The 24,852-nt window shown below is 37.0% G+C and overlaps 1 protein-coding gene across 2 annotated transcripts in view; it reads right to left on the bottom strand.

Moving 5' to 3' along the window:
* The window catches only part of EMB (embigin), a 47,322-nt gene extending 23,062 nt beyond the window's left edge, over positions 1-24,260 (bottom strand). For both annotated transcript variants that reach the window (XM_074200820.1, XM_074200821.1), the window contains exons 1-2: positions 24,083-24,260; positions 2,890-3,006 (exon numbers count right to left, since the gene is read on the bottom strand). In XM_074200820.1, the coding sequence (XP_074056921.1) occupies positions 2,890-3,006; positions 24,083-24,182 (217 nt within the window). In that variant the 5' untranslated portion in view covers positions 24,183-24,260. The remainder of the gene's footprint in view (positions 1-2,889; positions 3,007-24,082) is intronic.
* Between the last annotated feature and the right edge of the window lie 592 nt (positions 24,261-24,852).

Genomic DNA, 24,852 nt, shown 5'->3' with positions numbered 1-24,852 from the left:
CTACCTGCAGGCCCAACTCCACCGTTCTAGTCCTGATGATGATGATGATGTTTATTCTTTGTTCTCAAAGAAGACCACGGATTAGAGAGGTGATTCCATGTCACACACATGAATTGATTTGAGTAAGGGGGTACTGTGCCAAGTCACCAACTTCATTTTCTCCTCCAGAGCCATCTGGGTCTAGATATGGATCAGGATGACTGGAGCTGGCCCTGACTGTGAGGCAAGTCACTTAATCTTGATCGCCTCACATCCTGATTCATATCTGGCCACTGACTTCAGATGGCTCTGGAGGAAAAAGTCAGACTGGTGACTTAGCACAGCACCCTCTCACTCAAATCCAATTCATGTGCGTGCCATGGCATCACCTCCCTGATGTCAAGGGCTTCTTCAAAAATGAAGGATAAACAACAACTAGCAACAACTATGTTAACTACTACTGTAGGAACTCACAGTCTAATAGGGAGAGATGATGGGGAGAGATAAAGCACTATGTGTTGGTTATATAAAGGATAAATTAGAGAGAATCACAGAGGAAAGGTACTAGAAATTAAGCTGGGTCAGGAAAGACTACTTAGAGAAGGTGAGATTTTAGCTTGAACTTGAGGAAGCCAGAGAAGCCAAGAGGCAAAGATGAGGAGGAAGGATCCTAGGCAAATGGGAAAACCAGTGAAAATGCCCAAAGTCAGAGCCAGTTAATGGCAGAGTGGATAGAGCACTAGCCACTAGCACTAGTCCAGAGATGGAGTGACTTGTGAAAAAAAAACAAGGAGTCACTGTCACTGTCACTAGAATGCAATGAAACAAGTGTAAGGTGTACTGGAAAGACAAGCACAGAAGGTTATAAAGGGCTTCACAAGCCAAAAAGATTTTATTTTGGGTTCCGGAAGCAATAAGGATACACTGAAGTTTACCAAATAGATACAAAAGAAAAGAAATGGTCAGACAAAATAGCAAGATAGGAAATTTAGAATAAGCAATTCTTTTGTAATAATAACTGTACATACACTATCAAAAATTCAAGTAAAAACATCAGTGATATTTTTATCCCTATGATTTCAGGAAGAATATCTGATGAAAAAATACATTCAAACAAAATGAAGTAATTCAGAGATTGAAAATTTGTGTAACTACATTTATGTCTCAGTTGCTAAAATGGCTTAAACCAACTGGAAATAATTTTTTAAAATGCATAATACCATTTGAATGGTTCAGATAACAAAAACTACTATTTTTATTTATTGTTTGAAAATCTTTTAAATCCTAATTACCCTAATTGTTAAGAGCTTTTAGTGAAAGAATTACCTCTAAACAACCAGTCAATAAATTTTTATTAAACACTAAAAATAATATACTATACATAGAGTCAGGCACTAGAGATACACAGGAAAAAAAGTCCCTGACCTTACATCCTATTGGGGGAAAACATTCTGTATATATATATATAAGTGTAAAAATCTCTTCAAAGCAAATACAATATAGTTTGGGCAGGGAACTCTGACAAGAACTAAATGGCTCAAGAAAGGTCTAATGGGTAAATTGGCAAGAATTCAGCCTTGAAGGTATTTTAAAGAATCTGACATCTTGGTACCAAATGGTTGACAAAGATAACTTCAAGGGAGGTGGGAAGGAAGTGGGGGGGGATAATAAATGTGTAAGAAGCAGTGATGCTGTATACTTTTCCCTGTGATTCTGAGGGTTGGGAAATAATTTTCAAAGGACCAAAGTTGATTCTCAATACTGAGAGCTCTACAGTGACATAGTTCAAGGATTTGGACTCAGATCTGATTTCAAGTCCTGCCCCAATTCCTTGTAAGTCACTTGATCTCTCTCTGTATCTCAGTTTGCTTAACGTAAAGTGAGAACAATAAGAGAACCTACCTTTATATAAGGATCAAATGAATAACTACAGAGGGGGTCCTAGAGGTCTAAAAGCAGTTCTAACCTAGCTTTAATAGTTTGAACTTCTCATAAGACTTTTAGGTCATCCTGTATATAAAACTTTTTACAAACTTCAATGCATTATATAAATTCTAGCTATTATTATTTTGGGGGTTTTTTGCCATTCTGTTTACTGAATGCTTTGATAGGTTCAAAAGAATCTATGTGGTTAATAGGACTGAAAATCTACTTTGTGAAAGTGCACATGGGGGTGGCTAGGTGGCACAGTGGACAGAGCACTAGAGCACTGGCCTTGGAGTCAGGAGTACCTGAGTTCAAATCCAGCCTCAGACACTTAATAATTACCTAGCCATGTGACCTTGAGCAAGTCATTTAACCCCATTGCTTTGCAAAAACTAAAAAAATTGTGCACATGCACAAAATTTATCAATTTTATCAATGTAAAATTATAGCTTATTACACTAGTCATTTCCATTAGAAAAGTACAGAGACAGTTACTGTGGCATAGATTGATTCCCTTGTAGTAGTGATGGTCATCATAAAAGGAAATAAGACACAAAAAGTTATCTTTTCAATTGAAAGTATGGGGAGGCTAGGTGGTGCAGTGGATAGAGCACCAACCCTGGAGTCAGGAATATCTGAGTTCAAATCCAGCCTCAGACACTTAATAATTATCTAGCTATGTGGCCTTGGGCAAGCCACTTAACCCCATTGCCTTGCAAAAAAAAGTCATTGAACTTCTAGTCATCCCCTCAAATAATAAAGAACCTTATCTCTTTAAAAAATATAAAAATTTTATTTGTAAATAAACTTAAGATCTTTATCAAAAAATATAACATCACAATGGATATAAAGTATTTTGAAAGCATAAATGTCTCTAGATTAGTAATTAATCCAAATGCATATGTTTCATTTTATCAATACCAAGTAGACTAAATTACAAAAAAATTACAAAATTTTTATATGTATACAACATCATATATTTACCTATTATCAACAGGGTTGCCTCCATAGAAATTAACTCTGGATATGATGGGATTGTTGCATTTTCTTCACCCATTTCTATAGTTCCTTCAGTGGGAACTTGAGTTGCAAAATCTGCATCTGTTAGAAAAAATAAAAATATGATTCTGTTAGTCTCCATACCACCTGCTAAGATATAGCAGTTGAAAAACTGGTTTATAAAAACTTACACAATAATACACCAGGAAGATGTAGACAAAATGATTAAAAATAGATGTGTTTCTGCAGTATGGGTTTTTTTTTTTAAATCTAATTCATGATAAACAAGTTAAACATGTTATTTTAAAAAATGATATATAACTATCAAATAATAGCTCCAGATATCTTTTCCAAGTCTCCATGTAGCTTCTTCTTTTTATTTTTAAATGCTACTGCCTCAATGTAGCCAAGACTGTGTTGATAAATATTTAACCACTAGCTCTATATTTTTTTAAAAAATGGCACAACAAACTTTTAAACTTAATCTATATTATTAACATTTTTCCATCATTTTCTAAAGTCTAGATAATGAGCAAAAAAATGTATTTCAAACACTGATTTGTAACATTTGCTTATTTCCTAGATTTAAATCTCACACTACAAATTTAACAACTGACTCAGTTATAGCTGGCTTCTGCACAAACCTGGATATAACCTTACAATAACAAAACACAGTAGATGTGGTAATAGGTATGCAATGAGAGGCAGGAGAGGTTAAAAAAAATTATAGAATATAGCAACATTGAGAAGCCAATCAAAGAAGAAGGATCAGAGGTCAGAAGAAACTCAGGCCAACCAGATTAAAATGTTAGTTATGAAAAGTTTAACAAAATAAAAAAAATATTATTATATAACATAATGTTAATTTGTGGGCCTTAACTATTTAAATTTTATATTACCAGACTTAGAGTATGGTAGGTGCCTAAAAATATGAAGATAAAAAGAAAATAAGTGATGTGCTCTGATAAGAGTTTTGTATGCGGGCTTCCTAGTTTTCCTATTGCCCCCCCCCCCCGTTACTTTAAAACATTTTAGCAAAAATACCCAATTAGTATTTTCAATTTCTCACATTTTCTCAAAGGCTTTTTCAGGTCTCATCATTTTTTTGTTTTCAGTACACTTGAATTCTCTCTCCTTACACCTATCGTTAAAAAGAATCCCAGGTGATACAATGATGGGGATTAGGGACAGCCACTCTAGCTGATCTTTTCAAACATTTCCCTCCAAACAATTTTAAAATAATGCCTCAAATCAAATTTTGGAGCAGCAGAACCAACAAAAATTCAGGGTAAGCCCTAAGGAAACTTAAATGGTAGGCAGGAGAAGTTTGCAATGTCCAGTTAATTGTCCAGAGCCCACACAACCCAGGGACAGTAACAGAAGCTTCGGGAGCTCTCAGCCCAGAGAGGGTGGGGAGGGGGGTTGTACAAAGATTACAGATGCTGGCTCTAGATAGAGCTGGGATTGACTGATGAACCTATTGCTCATAAGCAGTTCTGGATTACAGGTCCAATGCAGAAACAAGCTGGAGGCTGGTTACAAGGGAGCAAAGCCATTGGTCACAGTACCAGAGCAGAAAGGAGTCCTAACAAGGACAGCTACAGATGGCCAAGGTACTTCTTTGAGAAAGAAAATAGTATAAACTAGGCTCACTTTGGAAGTATCAAAAACTTGCAGATCCCTAGAGCTAGCTCTGAAAACAGTAACACAAAAAAGCCTGGAGCTTGGAATTAATGCCTTCCCAACCCTGTACTATAAAGTTCAAAATCAAGAAAAAGGCAGGAAAAATGAGCAAATAAAACAACAAATCTGACCCTAAAATTTATTATGTTATCAGTGATGATGAAGACCTAAGCTCAGAAGGCACAGAAAACAGCTGCAAACAAATCCTCAAAGAAAAAAATGCTACTTGGACCCAAGTCCAACAAAAATTCCTGGAAGAGTTAAAGGAAAGAGATAAGAGGGGGAAAATGGAAACAAGAAAGGAGAGTAATATAAGAAAAGCATGAAAAAAATTAGCAGCTTGGTAAATGAAGAAAGTCAAGATGGCAGAGAAAAAGCATGGGCTCACCTGAGTTTTCCCAACTTCCTCTCTAAATAATTTTAAATAATGCTTCAAAACAAATTCTGGAGCAGCAGGACCAAAGGAACAGGGTAAAACAATTTCCCAGAACAAGACACTTAGAAGGTTGGTAGGAAAGTTTATTGCATCAAGGTGAGAATGAAATAGGCTGTGACAGCACAAGCCATGTCCCAACAAACCATCAACAGGTCCTGGGGGTGATGGACTTAACCACAACAACAGCAGCTTCTAGAGGTCTCAGCTAGCAATTGGCAAGGGTGATTAGAAGATTATAGGAGTCTCTTTGCTGCCACTCTGTTGCATTGCCAGGACTCAAGAGTCAGGTTACAGTTATGAATTTCAAGTTCCAGGGTGAAGATGAGCAATAGCACCTAACAGCTTGTGACTCTGGAGAGTAGGGAACCTTAGACCAAGTTTCAAGGCAAAAAAGAGAGTCTGTGGTTTCTTAAAGGCTAGAGGACAGGTCAGGAGAATGGTAAACACACTTCTACGTAGATCATACCATCTTGGAAGAACTGAAAGCTTACACACTGCCAGAACTAGCTACATTACAAAACTGATGCATGGCACAATGCCCCTCCCAGCCCAAAATTCAAATTTGATATAAAGTTAAAAATCAAGAAATGGTAGGAAAATTGAGCAAATGACAACAACAAAAGATCCTGGCCATAGAAAGTTACCATGGTGACAGAAAGATCAAAATACAAACTCATAAGACAACAAAGCCAAAACAGCTACATCTAAAGCATCAAAGAAAAAATGTTAATTAATTTCAGACTGCTCCAAAAAAATATCCTAGAAGAGTTCAAAAAGAATTTAAGATTCAAATAAGAAATGAGGAAGATATTCAAATTGTATTAGAACTCCCAGGCCAAGACAAAAATATTACAAGCAACCAGAAAGAAGTAGTTCAAAAGTCATGGAGTTATGATCAGGAGAACATGAGATTTAGTAGTTTCTACATGAAAGGATCAGAGGGCTTGGAATATTATACTAAAGAGAATGAAGTGCTAGAATTATAACCAAGAATTACCTACCCAGTAAAACTGAATACAGTCCTTCAAGGGAAAGGGATATTCAATGAAATAAAGGACTTTCAAACATTCTTGATGAAAAGAGCAGACACTCAATAAAAGATAAAACAGGATAAGGGAAATCAGAGGTACTTAAGGTTGCTGAACTGTTCATATTCCTTCATGGAAAGATGATACTGATAACACATAAGAAGTTTCTCAGGTGTGAGATGAATATAAAGGAAGATATCCAAAAACAATAAAGTTTATGAATGAGAGATGAATCAACTGCAGAATGAGAAAGGGAGAAGTAGAATGGGGCAAGTAATTATATAAAAGTGGCAAGAAAAAAAAAGCTTTTACAATGGAGGAGAAGTGGGGATATTGAGGAAGAATGAGTGAGCCTTACTGTTCAAATCAATCAAAATTGACTCAAAGAGGAAATAATATCACAATTCAATTGGATATAGAAAACTATTGGTTCATGAGATATAAAAGGAAAGTATAAGGGGGGAAGGGAACAAGAGAAAAGGGGAGTGATAGAAACAAGAATAGATTAGGGGAGAGATAGAAGCAAAATACTTTTGAGGAAGTACAGGATGAAAGAGAAAAAATAAAAGGGGTTGGGATGAAGGACAATAGTAACTGAAAAAAATTGAAGCTGGTTTCTCTGATAAAGGCTTAATTTCTCAAACATAGAGGACTGAGTCAAATTTATGAACATAAGAGCCATTCTCCAACTGATAAATGATCAAAAGATATGAACAGTTTTCAGATGAAATAAAGCTATCCATAATCATGGTACTCACTATAGATTGAAGAAAAGCAAATGAAAACTATTCTAAAGCACTGCTTGATATCAAATAGGACAGAAAAGAAAAATGACAAGTGTTGGAAAAGAAAAAGGAAAAATGAGGCATTAATACACTGCTGGTGGAGTTGTGAACTTGACTCAACCATTCTGAGGATCAGTTTGGAACTATAACAAACTATATCAAATGTATAGGTCTCAGTTGAATATGATGAGATAATAATCTAAAAAAAATTAAGGGGTAAAAAAGAGGAATGTGCTGAAAGAAGGGGAAAGGGTAAATTGCAGTAAATTATCTAACATGAAAGAGGTTTTTACAATAAAGGAGAACATGGGAGAGAAGTGCTAGAGAGTGAATGAACTTATTCTCATTGGCATTGGTTCAAAGAGGGAATAACATACACACTTAGATGGGTATAGAAATCTAGCTGAAGGTAAGAAGAGGGGAGTGCTAATAAAAGGAAGTTCAGATTGGGGGGAAGTAAAAGTCATAAATGAAACACTTTTTGGGGATGGACAATTTGAAAGAGAGAGACACAGAGTTAACTGGGAAATAAGATGGAAAGAATTACAATTAGTAATTATAAATATATAAAATTTTTTTAACAAGTTCCCTTAATAAAGCCCTCATTTCTCAGTTATATAGAGAACTGAGTCAATTTTAGAATAATGAGAGCTGTTCCCCATTTTATATGAAATGAGTCAAAGGATTGTGAAAAGACAATTTTCAGATGAAATAATCAAAACTATCTACAATCCTATAAAAATGCTCTAAATCACTACTGGTTACAAAAATGAAAATTAGAACAAATTAAAAACCACCCTACACCTACCAGATTGATTAATAAGATAGAAAAGGAAAATAACAAATATAGAGGGGTTTAAAAAAAACTGAGACACTAATGCACTGTTGGTACTATGGCCAAAAGGCTCTAAAAACAATTCATACCTTTTGACTCAGTAATACACTGCTAGGTCTGTATACCAAAGAAAGAAAAAACAAAAAAGGAAAAGGATCTATGTTTACAAAAACATTAATAGCAGTCCTTTTTGTTGTAGCAAAGAATTAGAAATTGAGATGAGACCCATTAACTGGAAAAATGACAGAACTATGATTTATGATTAGGATGGCATACTATTGTCCTATAAGAAATGACAACGGGGGGGCGGAGCCAAGACAGCGACAGGAGAGGACCGTCTCTTAGTTGCTCTGGAGCAAAACTCATAAACCAAGGACTCTAACCACATTTTCAAGAGACAGAACCGAACCCACAGAGGGATCCAGTGAGGCAGTTCTCCAACCCGAGGTAACCTGGAAAAGAGCAGAAAGGCTCTGCTCCCCGGGGTTGGAGGGGCAGCCCGCCAGAGCAAAGGAACTTCATCTGCCAGGAGGCAGCCCCAGGGCACTGGGAGCCGCAGCTCACAGCAGCGGGCAGTTTCCTGATCTACACCCCGGGGAGCACAAGGCACAACTTGGGGGGAACAGCGGGCAGACCTCTGCCACAGCAAGCACATGAATCCCAGCCATCAGGGCACACAGTGAGCAGTGGCCACTACAGCCGAGATCCAGGAACCAGAAGCAGGCAGAGCTGGTAAGCAGGAGCCCCCAGGACATGAGCGCACTGAGCCTAGGGAGGGGAGTGGAGAGAGACTGCCAAGTTCTGCCCCTGGAACAGGACTCTGGGGCTCTGACCACGTTCAGACCCTGATCGTAGTCTAGGCCCCCCCCAATAGAACAACAGGGCCACCCCCCACCTCAGCCCCATGGCAGAGGGGTGTGTTTGTGGTCATTCACAGACCAGGAGGGAGGACAGAGCCTCACACACTGAGATCCTTGTGGGGGTGCCCCACTAATACTCAGCTCAGGAAGCACCCCAAAACCAGGCACAGGCTGAGGAAAGGAGTAAGCAGAGAAAAAAGAGGAACAACATTGAGAAATACTTTGTCTATGATCCCAAGAAGGATCAAAGCATTCAATCTGAAGATGAGGAAGTACAAGCTCCTGCATCTAAAGACTCCAAGAAAAACAGAAATTGGGCTCAGGCCATGACAGAGCTCAAAAAAGACTTTGAAAATCAAGTAAGGGAGATAGAGGAAAAATTGGGATAAGAAATGAGAGAGATGCAGGAAAAACATGAAAATGAAGTCAGCAGCTTAGTCAAGGAGATCCAAAAAAATTCTTTAGAAAATAACATGTTAAAAACCAGAATAGATCAAGTAGATAAAATAGTTCAAAAAGTTATTGAGGAGAAGAATGCTTTATAAAGCAGAATTGGCCAGATGGAAAAGGAGATAAGAAAGCTCTGTGAGGAAAACAAATCCTTCAGACAATGAATAGAACTCAGGGAGACTGCTGATTTTATGAGAAATCAGGACACAATACTTCAAAACCAAAAGAATGAAAAATTAGAAGAAAATGTGAAACATCTCATTGAAAAAACAACAGACATGGAAAACAGATTTAGTAAAGATAATTTAAAAATTATTGGAATACCTAAAAGTCACGACCAGGAAAACAGCCTTGACATCATTTTCAAAGAATTATTACAGGAAAATTGCCAATATCCTAGAAGCAGATGGCAAAATAGAAATGGAGAGAATCCATCGATCTCCCCAAGAAAGAGATTCAAAGCAAAAAACAACCCCCAGGAATATTATAGCCAAGTTCCAGAATTCCCAAGTCAAAGAGAAAATATTACAAGCAGCCAGAAGAACACAATTCAAATATCACGGAGCTGCAGTCAGGATCACACAGGACTTAGCAGCAACTACATTAAAAGCTCATAGCGATTGGAATATATTATTCCGGAAGGCAAAAGAGCTTAAAAAGCAACTGAGAATCAACTATCCAGCAAAACTGAATGTCCTCTTTCAGGGAAAAAGATAGACTTTCAATGAACCAGGGGCATTTCAAATGTTCCTATTGGAATGGCCAGAGCTGAACAGAAGGTTTGATCTTCAAATACAGGACTCAGGTGAAGCATAGAGAGTGGAGAAGAAGAGGAAAATATGAGGGACTTAATGATGATGAATTATATGTATTCCTGTACAGAAAAGTGATATTGCTAATACTCATATGAACCTTCTCATTTAATAGAGCAGGTAGAAGGAGCTTTTATAGATGAAGCACAGGAGAAAACTGAATTTTAAGATATATTGTGGTATAAAAATGGAGTCAATAGATAAAAGTGAAATGTAATGGGAGAAAAAAAGGAGAGAAGGAATAGGCTAAAATATTTCATATAATAAGATTTTTCTTTATTACAATGAGCTATTGCAATGATATGGAAGGGAGGAAGGCAAGGGGGAATGAGGAAATCTTCGCTCTCATCAGAGGTGGTTAGGAGAGGAAACAGCATATATACTCAATGGGGTATAGACATCTGGAGTAAGAAGGAGAGGGGGGGACAGGGGGAATGGGGGGATGTGAGTGATGGAGGAGAGGATGGACCATGGGGGGAGAGTGGTCAGATATAACTCATTTTCTTTTTTACTTTTTGCAAGGGGCTAGGATTGGATGGCCTGTCCAGGACCATAGGGCCAGCGAGCTGTCTGCTGCACCACTCAACTACCCTACAGCAGAGTCAGAGTGAAAAGAGAAAGAAAATATAGTTCATGGTAGTAGAGAAATATGAATGGAGGGAGTTGCAATCAGCAATGGCAACAGTGGAAAAATATGGAAGTAACTTTTGTGATGGACTTATCCTAAAGAATGTGATGCACCTGTGACAGAGCTGGTGGTGTTGGAACACAGACTGAAGCACATTTTTTATTATTATTTTTTCTGGGGGGGGGGGTGTTAAAGGGCAAATGTGACTGGGCAGCCTACCTGGGGCCACACAGCTGGGTGATTGTTGGGTGTCTGAGGCCGGATTTGGACATGGGTGCTCCTGGCTCAAGGGCCAGTGCTCTGTCCGCCACCCAGCCACCCCTACTATTATTACTATTTTATTTTATTTTATATTAGGTCTTTTTTTTTCTTTTTTTTTTTTTTTTGATTTTTGCAGGGCAGTGAGGCTGGGGTGGTTTGCATGTCACACAGCTGGAAGATTGTTGGTTGTACAGGGCCAGATTTGGGCTCGGGTGCTCCTGGCTCCATGGCCAGTGCTCTGGCCATTGCGCCACCTGGCCATACCTACAATGATTATTATTATTATTATTATTATTATTATTATTATTTTTACTATTTTTAATTTTTAATTTCTTCTCTCTCCTTTACTTTATCATTTATTTGGGTCTATTTTGGGGGAGGGGAAGGGGTATTATACTTACTCTTAAACAAGAATATTTTAGTAATGTATAAAAACATTATTTGTACAAAATAAGAATAAATAATTTTGTTAATTAAAAAAAGAAATGATGAGAAGAATGCTCTCAGAAAAATTTGAAAAGACTTATATGAACTGATGGAAAGTGAAATGAGAAGATCTAGAATACTGAACTCAGTAATATCAATACTGTACAATGATTAACTTTGAATAACTTATTTATTCTCAGCAATACAAAGATCCAAAATAATTCTGAAGGAATTATGATGAAAAATGATACACACCTCAAGAGAAAGAACTGTTGAAATCTGAATGAATACTTTTACTTTATTTTTTTGGTCTGAGTTTTCTTTCACAAAATGACTAACATGAAAATATATTGAAAAAGAAAATATTCATGAAATATACATGATAAAGAAAATAACTGCACATGTACAACCTAGATCAAACTACTTGATTTTTCAATGAGGGAAAGGAAAGGGAAGAGAAAATTTGGAACTCAAAATCTATTTTTAAAATTTAAGATAGTTTTATGTGTAATTGGCAAAAATGAAATATTAAATAAATCATAAAAAAATTAAGAACAGAGAATCACAATTTCACCTGAGAAAATCCACTTTGAAACAGATGGTCTAAGAGCACATTGCTCTAAGGGAAAGGTGCTATAATGTTAAAATGAGAGAATTCAAGATTTCTCATGGGATATACTGAGATTTAAAATAAACATAATATATATGGATATTCTCTCAAGTTAATACTTAAGAAAACATTATTATTTTCTTTTGTGTCTAAAGTGTTAAGAAATTAATTTTCTTTTTTAATATGATTTTCTTTATTTTTTCCAATTACATTTAAAGATAGCTTTTAACATTCATTTTTGGTAATATTTTGAATTCCATATTTGAATTTGAATTCCCCTTCTCTCGTCCCTCCCCTTGACTGCAAATAATCTGATATAGGTTATATAAGTATAACTATTAATATTTTTATTTTCAAAGTTATTACAACCACCAAAAGCTAGAGATCCAGACACATGTAATCTATCAAAAAACTTTTTGGTGAATACAAAAAAAATAAAAGAAGAAAGAAAAAGAAAATCAAAAATGACAAGGCAGCTATTAATAAATTCTTATTCTAACTGCCAATAAAATTTACTATTAAGCATTTTCAAAATGATGTCTATCACAGACCTGTGATATCATTTAATAATCTAGATTACATTAAAAAAAAGAAACTAAGAACTCAGAGAAGATTACTTTAATTACTACTTTAGAATACTTCCTGGATTAGCAATCAATTTTCTAAAACTGGAAAACAGTATGGAGAAATCTAGGTATAAAAGAACAGCTAGGTGGCACAGTGGATAGAGCACCAGCCCTAGAGTCAGGAGGACCTGAGTTCAAATCCAGCCTCAGGGACTTAATAATTATCTAGCTGTGTGACCTTGGGCAAGTCACTTAACCCCATTGCCTGGGGGGGGCAAAAAAAATCTAGGTATAGGCCAACATCTCATACCATATACCAAGATACAATCAAAATGATTTATACATAAAGGGTAAAACCATAAGCAAACTGGAAAATCATTAAATACACTATCTGTCAGATCCATGGAGAAGGAAAGAATTTAGGACAAAAGATATATAAAGCATTACAAAATTAGATTTCATTAAATTAAAAAGGTTTTACATAAAGAAAACCAATTCAAGTGAGATTAGAAGGAAAGTGGAAAACTGGAAAACAATCTTTATAGCAAGAGTCTCTGATAAAGAACCCATTTCTAAATTATACAGAGAACTAAGTCAAATTTATAAGAATACAAATCATTCACCAATTGATAAATGGTTAAAGGATATGAACAGACAATTCTCAGATGAACAAATTAAAGTTATCTATAATTATGTGAAAAATGATCTAAATCACTAATGATTAGAGAAATGCAAATTAAGACTTTGAACTGATGCTGAATGAAGCAATATAATGAGCCAAGATAATTCCAAAAGATTTGTAATGGAAAATGCCATCCACTCTAGAGAAAGAACCATGTAGTCAGAATGCTGAGTGGAATCTTTCACTTTTTTGGTTATTTGGGGGTTTTTTGTAGTTTTTCTGTTTCTTCTTTCACAGAATGTTTAATGCGGAAATATGTTTAACATAATTACACATGTACAACTATATTAAATTGTTTGTTGCCTTAGAAAGAAGGGAAAAAATTTTGGAACTCAAAATCTTATAAAATGATGCAGTAAATCACCATAACTCTCCCATATTTACCTCCAAACAACCATAAAATAGTGCCCTAACACAAATCTTGGAAGAACAGAACCAGTGAGAAAACAGGGTGAAATTATTTTTGAGTCTAAGAAATATGGAAGATTGATAGGAAAGGTCTGGTTCATATGGGTAAAAAGAGAGCACAGTCCAGGAAGGAAGTATGCCAGCCTCAGTCCATCTCAGATCCCAGTCGCCAGATAAGTCAGATCCCTACAGCCTCTAGTCATGCCAGTTTTCCCCCAACTCAACTTTTAAGTACAGCAGATACAAGGGTCCTCTGTGGGTCTCAGGGCAACACCAGGTAAACAGCCAAGGCCCACAGTCACTGTCAAAAGAAACCCTTCCACAAGAGAGCAGACCTCAAATTTAAAAGAAAGAGGGAAAGGTTCAAAATTATGAGCAAAAAATAACATCAGCAACAACAAAAGAATCTGACCAAAGAAAGATACTATGGTGAAAGGGAAGATCAAGACACAATATCAGAACAGGACAATAATGTCAAAACACCCATGGACAAAACCCCAAAGAAAAACAGGGTTCTCAGACCCAGAAAGGACTCATAAAAGAGCTCCAAAATAAGTTTAAAACTCATATAAGAGAGATAAAAGAAAATTTGGGGAAAAAATGAGAGTTATGCAAGAGAATTATGAAAAAAGAAAATCAACAGTTCAGAAAAAAGAAAACAACTGCTTAAAAAGCAGAACTGGCCAGAAGGGAATATTCACTTTAGTAAACAACTCCTTAAAAATACAATTGGCCAAATAGAAAAAGTATAAAGGCTGATTAAGGAAAACAACTCCTTAAAAGTTAGAACAGGTAAGTGCAAGGTAATTACTCTGAGATATTAAGAATCAAACAAACAAATTCAAAAGAATTTTTAAAGAAGAAAATATAAATACTGTGTCAGCTAGGTGGCACAGTGGATAGAGCACTGGTCCTGGAGTTAGGAGGACCTGAGTTCAAATCTGGTCTCAGACACTTAATAATAACCTAGCTGTGCGACCTTGGGCAAGTCACTTAACCCCAGTGCCTTGCCAAAAAAAAAAAAAACCAGGTATCAATCCTAATCTCAGACAAAATAAAACAGAAAATAGACCTAATTAAAAGAGATAAGGAAGGAAACCATATTTTGCTAAAAGGTGAATTTTTTGGTGAATACAAAATGAATATTATTAAATGAAATAGTTCTTCATCATATAATATATATGATATATAATCATATAATTCACCAAAACCATGCATCATGAAACAATCTCAGTCCTAATGGTACATACACTAAATTCTTAAAGGAGAAATTAAAAATGAGTTACAAGCATAATGAAATATAAAATAAATAATTTTGGTTATATTAAAATTAAAAACATTTGTGCAAACAAAACCAATGTATCCAGGATAAGAAGGAAAGCAGAAAGCTGGCATATAATCTTTATAGCGAGTGTCTCTGATAAAGGTCTCCTTTCTAAAATATAGAGAGAACTTATCAAATTTATTAAAATACAGCCATTCCCCAATAGATAAATGTTCAAAGGAGACAATTTTCAGAAGAAATCAAAATTTTCTACAGATATATGAAGTAATGTTCTAAATTACTTTTAATTAGGGAAATGCAAATTAAGACAGCTCTAAAGTATGACCTCACACCTATCAGACGGCTAATATGATGGCAACATAAGGAAAATGATAAATATTGGAGAGGATGTGGGAAAATTGGGACACAAATACACTGCTGGTGGAGTTGTGAATTGTTTCAATGACTAGGGAGAGCAATTTGGAACTAAGCCCAAAAGATAACCAAACTATGCATACCCTTTGATTCAGCAACACCACTACTAGATTTGTATCCCTAAGAGATCATAATAAAGGGGAAAGGTCCTATATGTGCAATAATATTTAAAGGAGCTCTTTTCATTATAGCAAAATACTGGAAATTAAGGGGAATACTTATTAAGTGGGGAATGGCTGAACAAGATGTGGTATATGACTGTAATGTAATATTGGTGTAAAATAAGAAATGAACAGAAAATTTTAGAAAATCTTGGAAAGGGGCAGCTAAGTGGCACAGTGGATAGAGCACCAGCCCTGGAGTCAGGAATACTTGAGTTCAAATCACTTAACCCCATTGCCTTGCAAAAACTAAAAAAAAAAAAATCTTGGAAAGATGCAAAGTTAAATGAGCAGAACCAGGAAAACAATGGACACAGTATCAGCAATATTGCATAATGATCAGCTATGAAAGACTAAGCTCTTAGCATCGAAATAATCCAAGACAAGTACAAAGAATTCAAAAAAGGAAAAGGTAAGTGATGGATTCTAAATGCAGACCAAAGCATTTTTTCTCTCCCTACTTTTGTTTACTTTTAATCTGTTTTAACTTTCATAACTATGACTAATATAGAAATATATTCTACATGAAAGATCACACATAACCTATATTAAATTGCTTACTATTTTCAGAAGGAGAAAGAAATCTTGTAAAACTGAATGGAAAAAATTGTCTTGACATGTAATGGGGAAAGGGAATAAAATACTATTAAAAATAAAAGTAATGAATGTTGAAAATTATCTTTACATGTAATCGGCAAAAAATATAATTTGCCAAAAACTGTTCAAAAAATTTGAATACTGATTCATTGTTGGTGAAGTTGTGGACTCATGGGATCATTCTGGAAAGCAATTTGGAACTATGCACAAAGGGCTATAAAACAGTACAATACATATACACAGAGATCACAAAAAAATGGGAAAGGATCTATTCATATAAAAATACTTTTAGCAAATCCTTTTTGGTTGTAAAGAATTGAAAATCAAGGTGATGCCCAAAGGTGAAATGGTTGAACAGGCTGTGGCATATGAATGGGAAAGAATACTATTGTGCTATAAGAAATGACAAGCAGAATAATTTCAGAAAAATCTGAAAAGACTTAGCTTAAGTGATGCAAAGTGAAGAGAGGAGATACAGGAAAACACTGTACAGAGTAAAAGCAATATTATATGATGAAGAACTATGAATGATAGCTATTTTCAGCAATACAATGATCCAAGATAATTTCAAAGGACTCATGATTAAGTATGCTATTCACTCCAGAGAAAGAACTGATATTGTCTGAATATAGACTGAAGCATATTTTTCACTTTCATTCTTTTTTTCCAAGTCTTTTTGTGCAAAATTATTAATATAAAAATGTTTTATGTCAGTATACTACATCCTCTCAGGGAAGGGGGGAGGAAACGAGGGATAGAGTTTGGAACTCAAAACTTTGAAATAAAAGCAAATGTTAAAAACATTTTACCATGTATTAAATAATATTTAAATAATATTTTTTAAAAAGTTCTCTGAGATCTTATTCTCACTTTTAAAAGAAAAACCTTTCCTGGAAAGTCTCAAAAAAGAAAATATTTCATAAAGCAACATTTAATATATCATAAATATTAATATAACAACATTAAAATAATTACCTTGCTTTAAGCCTAGAGACAATGCAATGGTCTCTTAGGTCCACAATATTCTGTCCTTGACTACTTCGGGTATTTTTTATTAGATAAAAAATTAAGAACAATTATAATTGCTCTTACACATAATAATTACCTAGCTGTGTGACCTTGGGCAAGTCACTTAACCCAACTGCCCTGTAAAAAAAAAAATTGCTCTGAGACCCCAGTTAGGAAAATCACATTTGGGGCATAAAGGTGCTCAAAATAATTTACATTTATATTTAATTCCAGCTAACCCTATTAACTTATTGAGTCAAGATTCATGTTACCAGAAAGCAGAATCTGTTACAGAATTTATAAAGAAAGCAGACCTTTCCTTGGAACTTCCCCCACTCCTTGATGAGGTAGGGATAACTGGTGGCATCAGGCTAAACCTTCAACCCCTAGATTTTTGTTGGGCTTATGGATTTCTTCAATCTTTGTTTTTCTCTAGTATAGTTCAGTTCTATAATCCTGTTGTACTTTCTCAAGTTTCCCTTTTGTTACTGATCCTTTCTGACCCAGCTCGATAAATATACAATATCCTTTCTGACTCAGCTCTTGATAGATCCATAATCTTTTGCCAGTCTCTCAATGTTTTTTTTTAATGCAACAAAGAACCAGAATAATTCAAAAAGATTCATGATGTAAAATGCTATCCACCTCCAGAGAAACAACTATGGGATCAGAATGTAGATTAAAGCATACTATTTTCACTTTTCTTTCCTCATGTTTTTCCCTTTTGTTTTGATTCTTCTTTCACAATGTAACTTAAACAGGAAATAGGTTTAACATGATCCCACATATATTTATCTATATCAGATGACTTGTGTTGGGGAGAAGTAAGGGAGAAAAATCTGAAACTCAAAAATGTTATAAAATGAATTTTGAAAGTTATTTTTACATCTAATTAGAAAAAAATACCTTTTACAAAAAAGAGATAGAATACCACTAGATGTAAAATATTCAATTTTGATTGTATTAAATTTAAAAGATTTTTAGTTAAATGAAAATGATGAAACTGAAATTAGAAAGAAAGCTGGGAAAAAAATTTTTACAGCAAGTCTCTGAGAAAGGCCTCATTTCTCAGTAAATAACTGAGTAAAATTTGTAAAAATAAGTCATTCCCCAGTTGATAAATGTTCAAAAGACATGAATAGGTAGTGTCCAGATGAAGAAATCAAAGCTATCTATAGTCATATAAAAAAGTTCTAAATCACTATTAGAAGAATGCAAATTATAGAATCTTTGAGCTACCACCTCACACCTATCAGATTGACTAATATGACAGAAAAGAAAAATGATAAATTTTTGAGGACATGTGATAAAATTGGGACACTAATATACTGTTGGTGTTGTGAACTGATTCAACCATTCTTGAAAGCAAATAGGAATTACATCCAAAGAGCTATAAAACTGTGCATATCCAGCAAGAACACTATTCAGCCTGCATTCTAAAGAGATTTTTTAAAGAAGGGAAAAGAAACTTTTTGCACAAAACTATTTATGGTAGTTTTTTTATGGTGGAAAAGATTTGGCAATTGAGGGGATGCCCATCAATTGTCTAATGACTGACCAATTTGTGGTATATGATTGTGATGGAATATTACTGTGCTATAAGAAATGACAAACTAAATGATTTCAGAAACAGTAACAAAAATATTATATGATTTACAATAAATAACTTAGCTATTTTCAAAATTCAGTGATCCAAGACAAATCCAAAGGACTCATAATGAAACTTGCAATAAATCTCCACAGAAAGAGTTGCTAGAATCTGAATTGCAGCTTGAAGATATTATGTTTCATTTTATCTTTTTCATGATTTGTTAGTTTAATTTTGGTTTTGGTCTGTATCTTCTTTCACAACTTGACTAATATGGAAATGTTTTGGATGATTACATGTATATAACCTGTTTCAATTTGCTTATCATTTTGGGGGGATGGGGGAAGAGTTGAGAGGGAAATAATTTTGAACTCTAATTTTTTAAATAAATGTTAAAAATATTTTTACGTTATTGAGAAGCAATTAACATTTTAAAGAAAAAAATAATAGATGCCAAATGCAAATTTAATACATTTTGTGAATGTTTCCCCAGGTGACATCTCTCTCAGATGGACTTTCAAAATTCTTATTTTTGATTTATCACTTAGTCCCCATGGAGCAAAACTAGATGATGCAATGGATAGAGCACCAGCCCTGGGTTCAGGAGGACCTAACTTCACATGTGGCTTCAGACACTTGACACTTATTAACTAACTGTTTGACTTTGGGCAAGTTACTTAACCCTGACCGCCTCACATCCAGGGCCATCTTAAGTTGTTCTGATTCATGTCTGACCATTGAACCCAGAAGGCTCTGAAGGAGAAAGTGAGGCTGGTGACTTAACATAGCACCTCCCCATATACACTCAAATTCAATTTCCATGTGCATCATAGCATCATCTCCCTAATGTCATGGTCTTCTTCAAGAACAAAGGACAAAAACATCAACATCATTAACAAACAACACAGAGCATATACACTACAGTGACTTGAGAGGGAAAAGGTTACTCATCTAATCTGTAAAGATATAATTTTGAGTCCTTTTTCAAAAAAAGGATTTTCTCTCAAATACAAAAAGTTCCATGCAAACAGGATCACTTTGAATTTGAATTCAGCAATGTATGAAAATTTTTTCTGATCCTTACAGTCTTGGGTCACGAGTCTTAAGAGTCTTAACCATATTCAACTGATCTTACAAGTATCTGAACTCAGACATAATACTAAAATTAAAACAAGCATTTAGATATTGAACATTTACTATGTGTCAGACATTGCTCTCAGTATTTTACAAATATTGCCTCATTGATAATTTATAAGTGTATTATATGATAATAAGGATTGGGATATTTTGTGATGAAGACTGACAAAAGAAATGCAATTTTAAAAATAAATCCATAAAACTAAAATATTAAAAATAAATTTTGTATATTTTCTGTTAAGAAAAGAAAATTATTTTTATCTTGAATTACTTCACCTAGTATTTTGGCATCAGTGTGATTTTTATTTACATTATCATATTAATTTTTCTATCTACAGATCACAAAATTTTTAAATAGAAAGGAGATTTTTGACATCATCAAGGAAACCTTCCTTTTCTACACAAGAGTCACTGAAGTCCACACATTACAAAGTTGATGGCAGAGCTGAGACAAGAACCAATATTTCCTACTGACCAGTGATGTTTGTGCAACATATGACTTTTTTAGGAGAAAAAAATCAATCTCCAAATTACCATATTTCTCCATGTATAATGCACCCTTTTTCAAAAAATTTGAGGTCTAAAAACTGGGAGCGTCTCATTCAGTGGTTGTAGATTTTTTTTACTTGCATTTCATTCTTTTTCGAGCTTTTTATCTTTGCACTCATTGTTAGCAATATATTAGGTTAACTTTTTGACACGTTCTGCCCAGAAATGGTTCAGAAAAGATTTTCATCCAGTACTGAACTCAAGTTAAAAGGTCTCCAGTCTGCACAAATGAATGGAAATCGTATCTTTTAATTGAAGGAACAATCTGAGACTGGCTATGGGCAGAAGAAGGCCATGAGAGACATATCAGTCAAATGGTCTGATCTAGAGAGGGAATTGAAGAAATGGATTGAAGAACAAAGGGCCAGTGGAATTCCTGTGTCCACAAAGATGGTTCAGATGAGGCCAGAAGAATTCTGATGAAAAAGAAGTGGGTGCTTCAGGTTCATGAAACGTAATGGACTAAGCATGTGTCCACACACCAGACTTGCCCAGGGAGAGCTTGTGGTCAACCCCAGACCAGGGCACAGGCAGGAGAGTGGCCAAGGCCTCTCCTAAGACAGGGATTCGTCATCAGACACAGATGAGGACGAGCTAATGGATGGACAGCAATAAGTTGTATGAATTTGACAATGACTAAAACTTGAGTTCAGTAACTTTATGAAATACATTTTTTCAAATTTCAGGCCCAGAATTATGGTGCATCTTATACAAGGGAAATACTATTCAAGTATAGTCAAACTGAAAGGAAAAAAATAGGGCACTAAAAGTACTGCTTGATTGAAGTTTCCTGCCATAGAGATTTGTGACTATTTCAGGGCTGCTTAACCAATCAGTAGCACTTGAATAGATCAATGAAATGCAATCTATGGCAAAAGGAAACAATGACAAGAGTATCAGGGCTTTAAGTATCCCATCTAAGCAGGATGGAAGTAGTTGAAACAGATTTTGTTTAGTTGTTTATTTGTTTTGTTTTATTAATCTATAGCACAAGTGGGCTGTAGGATTCATTTGGGTCTTTTTCACAGGTTACAGAATAGGTGTCCATCTCCTTATGCATATCTAGTCACTGAACCCAGATAACTCCTCAGTGAAGCCAGTGGCTTTGCACAGCACCCCCTCACTCAAATACAATTCACTTGCATGTCATGTTTTTCTTCAAAAATAAGGACAAACATCTATGGGCCAGGCACAATTTTATGCTAAGCATTCTGCAAATATTATCTAATTTGACCTTCAGAATTCTGAGAGGTAGGTACTATTGTTATCTTTATTTACAGTTGAGGATATTAATTCAGATAGAGATTGTGTCTTGCCCAGGATCCCAAAGCTACTATGAATCTGATATCATCTTCCTGGCTTCAGGCCCAGTGCTCTAACCACTGCACCACCTGCCTTTATATTTGTCTTTAATTCACTTTACTTCTGCTATAAGGTGGCCACACTTTATGGGCCTGCTTCTCAGGGTTTTTAATTGTCACTCAGCATCTTACATAACTGAGAGTGACAGATGGAACTTAAGTTTTATAAAAGAGGATCATGAGACTCTATAATTTAGAATGCTTAGAGGGCCAGCAGTCAGGAAGATCTAAGTTCAACTACAGTCACAGTAATTCTTAGCTGTGTGACCCTGGGTAAGCCACTGTTATTGCCTGACAAACTGAATCCACTGGAAAAGAAAATGTAATAACTGCCAAGCAAACAACTAATGGGGTCAAAAGTATCAGACACAAAAGAGAAAAGGCAGCAATGGATAGAGTACCAGCCCTGGAGTCCGGAGGACCTGAGTTCAAATCCAATCACAGACACTTGATACTTATTAGCCATGTGACCTTGGGCAAGTCACTTAACCCCATTGCCCCACAAAAACAGGGAGAGAGAAAGAGGGAGGACACAGTATAGAGCGGTGAAAAGAAATCGGCAAATGGAGACTTGATAAAACAGAAAGATGTAAGAGCACCAGGTCAGGTGCTGAGGAACTCCAATTACATGGGAACATTCCAAGAAAAACTGCTCATTGTTCTGTTCTAGTAAAGCACAAGTATTAATCTCATCTTGAAAGAAATTTCTAGCTGAGAAAACCCTTCTTCTGTATTCCACTCTATAAAAGCCTTTTGTATCCTGATTACAGTGTAACAATAAAAAGGTTCATTTTTCTAGGTGATTCTGTCTCAGATTCTTTCTCAGACACCCCTACTCCATGTACCCCATCACTAGAAGTTTCTATCTGGGGTAAACTCAGTTTCAATAAAAATATATCTTTTAGTTCTTCTGAGGGACAGACACTGATACCATTAAAATAACTTAGAAACTTAGAAAAATTAGGTTCAGAGAGCTAAGTGGCAAAAGATCTAAAAAAACAAACCCTTCCTCCCCCCAGCCTACACAAGAAAACCTAATTGAAACAATATGGAACAGACAACAATTACTTCATAAATGCCTAATGTTCACCACAGAAGACTTAGAGTATCAAGATGTCCATCTCACATATCCTTAGAATTCCAAAAGCATTTACTTGTGCTAGCACCCTCAATCTAAAGAGTCATTGTATTAATATTTCATATCACTGACTGAAATGCTCATTAACCATGATGGTTCTGAGACAAAATTTTCACATCTGCAAACATTTTCCTATCAAAGGTCCTTGTTTCTTTAAACTAGGAAAGTTAAAAAAAATGTCTTTTTCAACTAACTCTTTTTTCTGTTGTTTTAATTCATTTCCACTCATTTTATGTTAGCGGGGGTGGTTGTTCAATCCTTGTTTCCAGTTCTTCATGACCCCATTTGGGGTTTTCTTGGCAAAGACAAGCGTTATTTGCCATTTCCTTCTCCAGCTAATTTTACAGATTAGGAAACTAAGGTAAGATTAAGGGTCTTACCCAGAATCACTGAGTAAGTGCAAAAACCAAACAAATATAAGAAGATTGATCTTCCCAATATCAAGCCCAACATTATCTGCCAAGCCATCTTGGTACCTACCCCATGCATACTGGAGACATCAGTACCTATGGGGCGGCTGGGGGACAATACCACATTCAATTTTATCACTTTTACAGATGAGGAAACAAGACTGAATCAAAAAAGAGTCCTGATCCTCCTAATCAAACATTCTTTGTCCTTATCCGAGTTTATAATTCCCATGGATCGGGCATGAAGTCTGAGGTATAAATAAATCATAGCCAACCCCCCCCCCCCCAAGTCGCTGTGTTTTAGGCTGTTCAGCCACGGAAGAAGTGAACAAAACAGCCCTGGCGGGTTGATGCAACACGCATAGCCCACACCGGGGCACCCAGAAGATGGGGCATGGGTGCCCAGGGCGCCCCCACCTCCATGATTCCTTCGAGGTTCACAGAGCCAGGCTTTCATCAGACACTCTCCCCCTCCCTAGGCTGCATTCCTTTTCACTAGGACTTCCCTGGATGCTCGCTTTAGTTTAATTTCCTCAATAAAATAAAAATAAGTGTTTAATATGTGGAAGTATTTCCTGTTAGACATAGTCCTTTCTGGGCGGGGGCCACCCAAGACAGGTGCTTTTAGCCGGCGGGTCTGGTGTGACGGTTCAGGTGAGGCGAGCCGTGCCCGTCATAAGATGGCACCCCGCCTGCCGAGTTTCCAGGGCACTCGGGAACCTCTGAAAACTCCGGAGAAAGGAGGAAAACAAACCCGAACCTAAGCCAGTTTTCTAGGGAGCTCCTGAGCCTTCCTTCACTGGGTCTGAACCCCAAACTCGGGGTGAGCAGGCGGAGGCGCCGAGGCGCTGTTCTGGCCTGTCATGGGCACGGGAGGGCAGGGGGCGGCCCGGCTCTCACCCCCGGGCGCGCCGGGCTCCTTACGAGTGCCCTCACCCTCCGGGAGGGGCCGGGGCGCGGCTCCCGCCCGTCGCCGCCGCTCCACGGGAAGGCAGGCGCCCGGGGCACCGGCGGGGGGCACCGGGCGGGCCCCCAGGTGCAGCGGGGAGGCGCCCGTTACCTGTGCTGGCGCCCTTCGAAAGGCCCGGGGCGGCCGCGGAGAGGAGGAGGAGGAGGCCGAGCCACACCGGGCTCCGGGGAGCCCCCGGGGGGGAGGGCATGGCGCGGCTGGCACTCCGCGGGCGTCCGCCTCCGGTCCGGCGAGGAAGCCCTGCCGTGAGGGGGAAGAGCGCCCAGAAAAGCTGGGCGGGAGGGGCGCGGCCACCCTCCCTCCGCCCTCCGAGGCCCGGGCCTCCCCGCCCCACCCCTCCCTGGACAGGAGCCGGCTGCCCGCCCCGGCCCCTCCCCAGGCGGCGAGCCCCCGAGGATGCCAGGGAGGGGCACTGGGCAAACCCGCCTTAGGGAGACCGCGAAGCCGGGGCCGGGGAGCTGCCGAAGCGCCCGACATTGTGCCAACAGGAAGAAGAGAAGATGACTTTCCTTCCCCCCAAGTGACTTTATTTTATTTAGACGTTTTTTAAAAAAAAATCTGGCCTGCATTTGCCTCAGTATCTTCTTTTCCCACCGGAGGGGACTTGGAAACGGTCCCTCAGATGCCTTTCGGCTGGGCCGGGCTATGAGATCCTTTAACAAAGGAGGCCGGTTCCCTAATGCATTCAACCTTCAGCGCCTCAAACCTCCAGAGGCCTGTTCTCTAAGCTTGAGGTTTGGCAGGCTTCCACTACCTCGGAGATAGGATGCATTTGCCTTTGTTTATCAAAGACACACTTTGAAGTAGGAACTACAGTGCTTGAGTGGAAAAAACAACCGACCTCAAAAAGAGTAGAGATA

Source organism: Macrotis lagotis, chromosome X (genome assembly GCF_037893015.1).
Source record: "Macrotis lagotis isolate mMagLag1 chromosome X, bilby.v1.9.chrom.fasta, whole genome shotgun sequence".
In the NCBI taxonomy this organism is placed as follows: Eukaryota; Metazoa; Chordata; class Mammalia; order Peramelemorphia; family Peramelidae; genus Macrotis; species Macrotis lagotis.
This window is presented reverse-complemented; position numbering and strand designations above follow the sequence as displayed.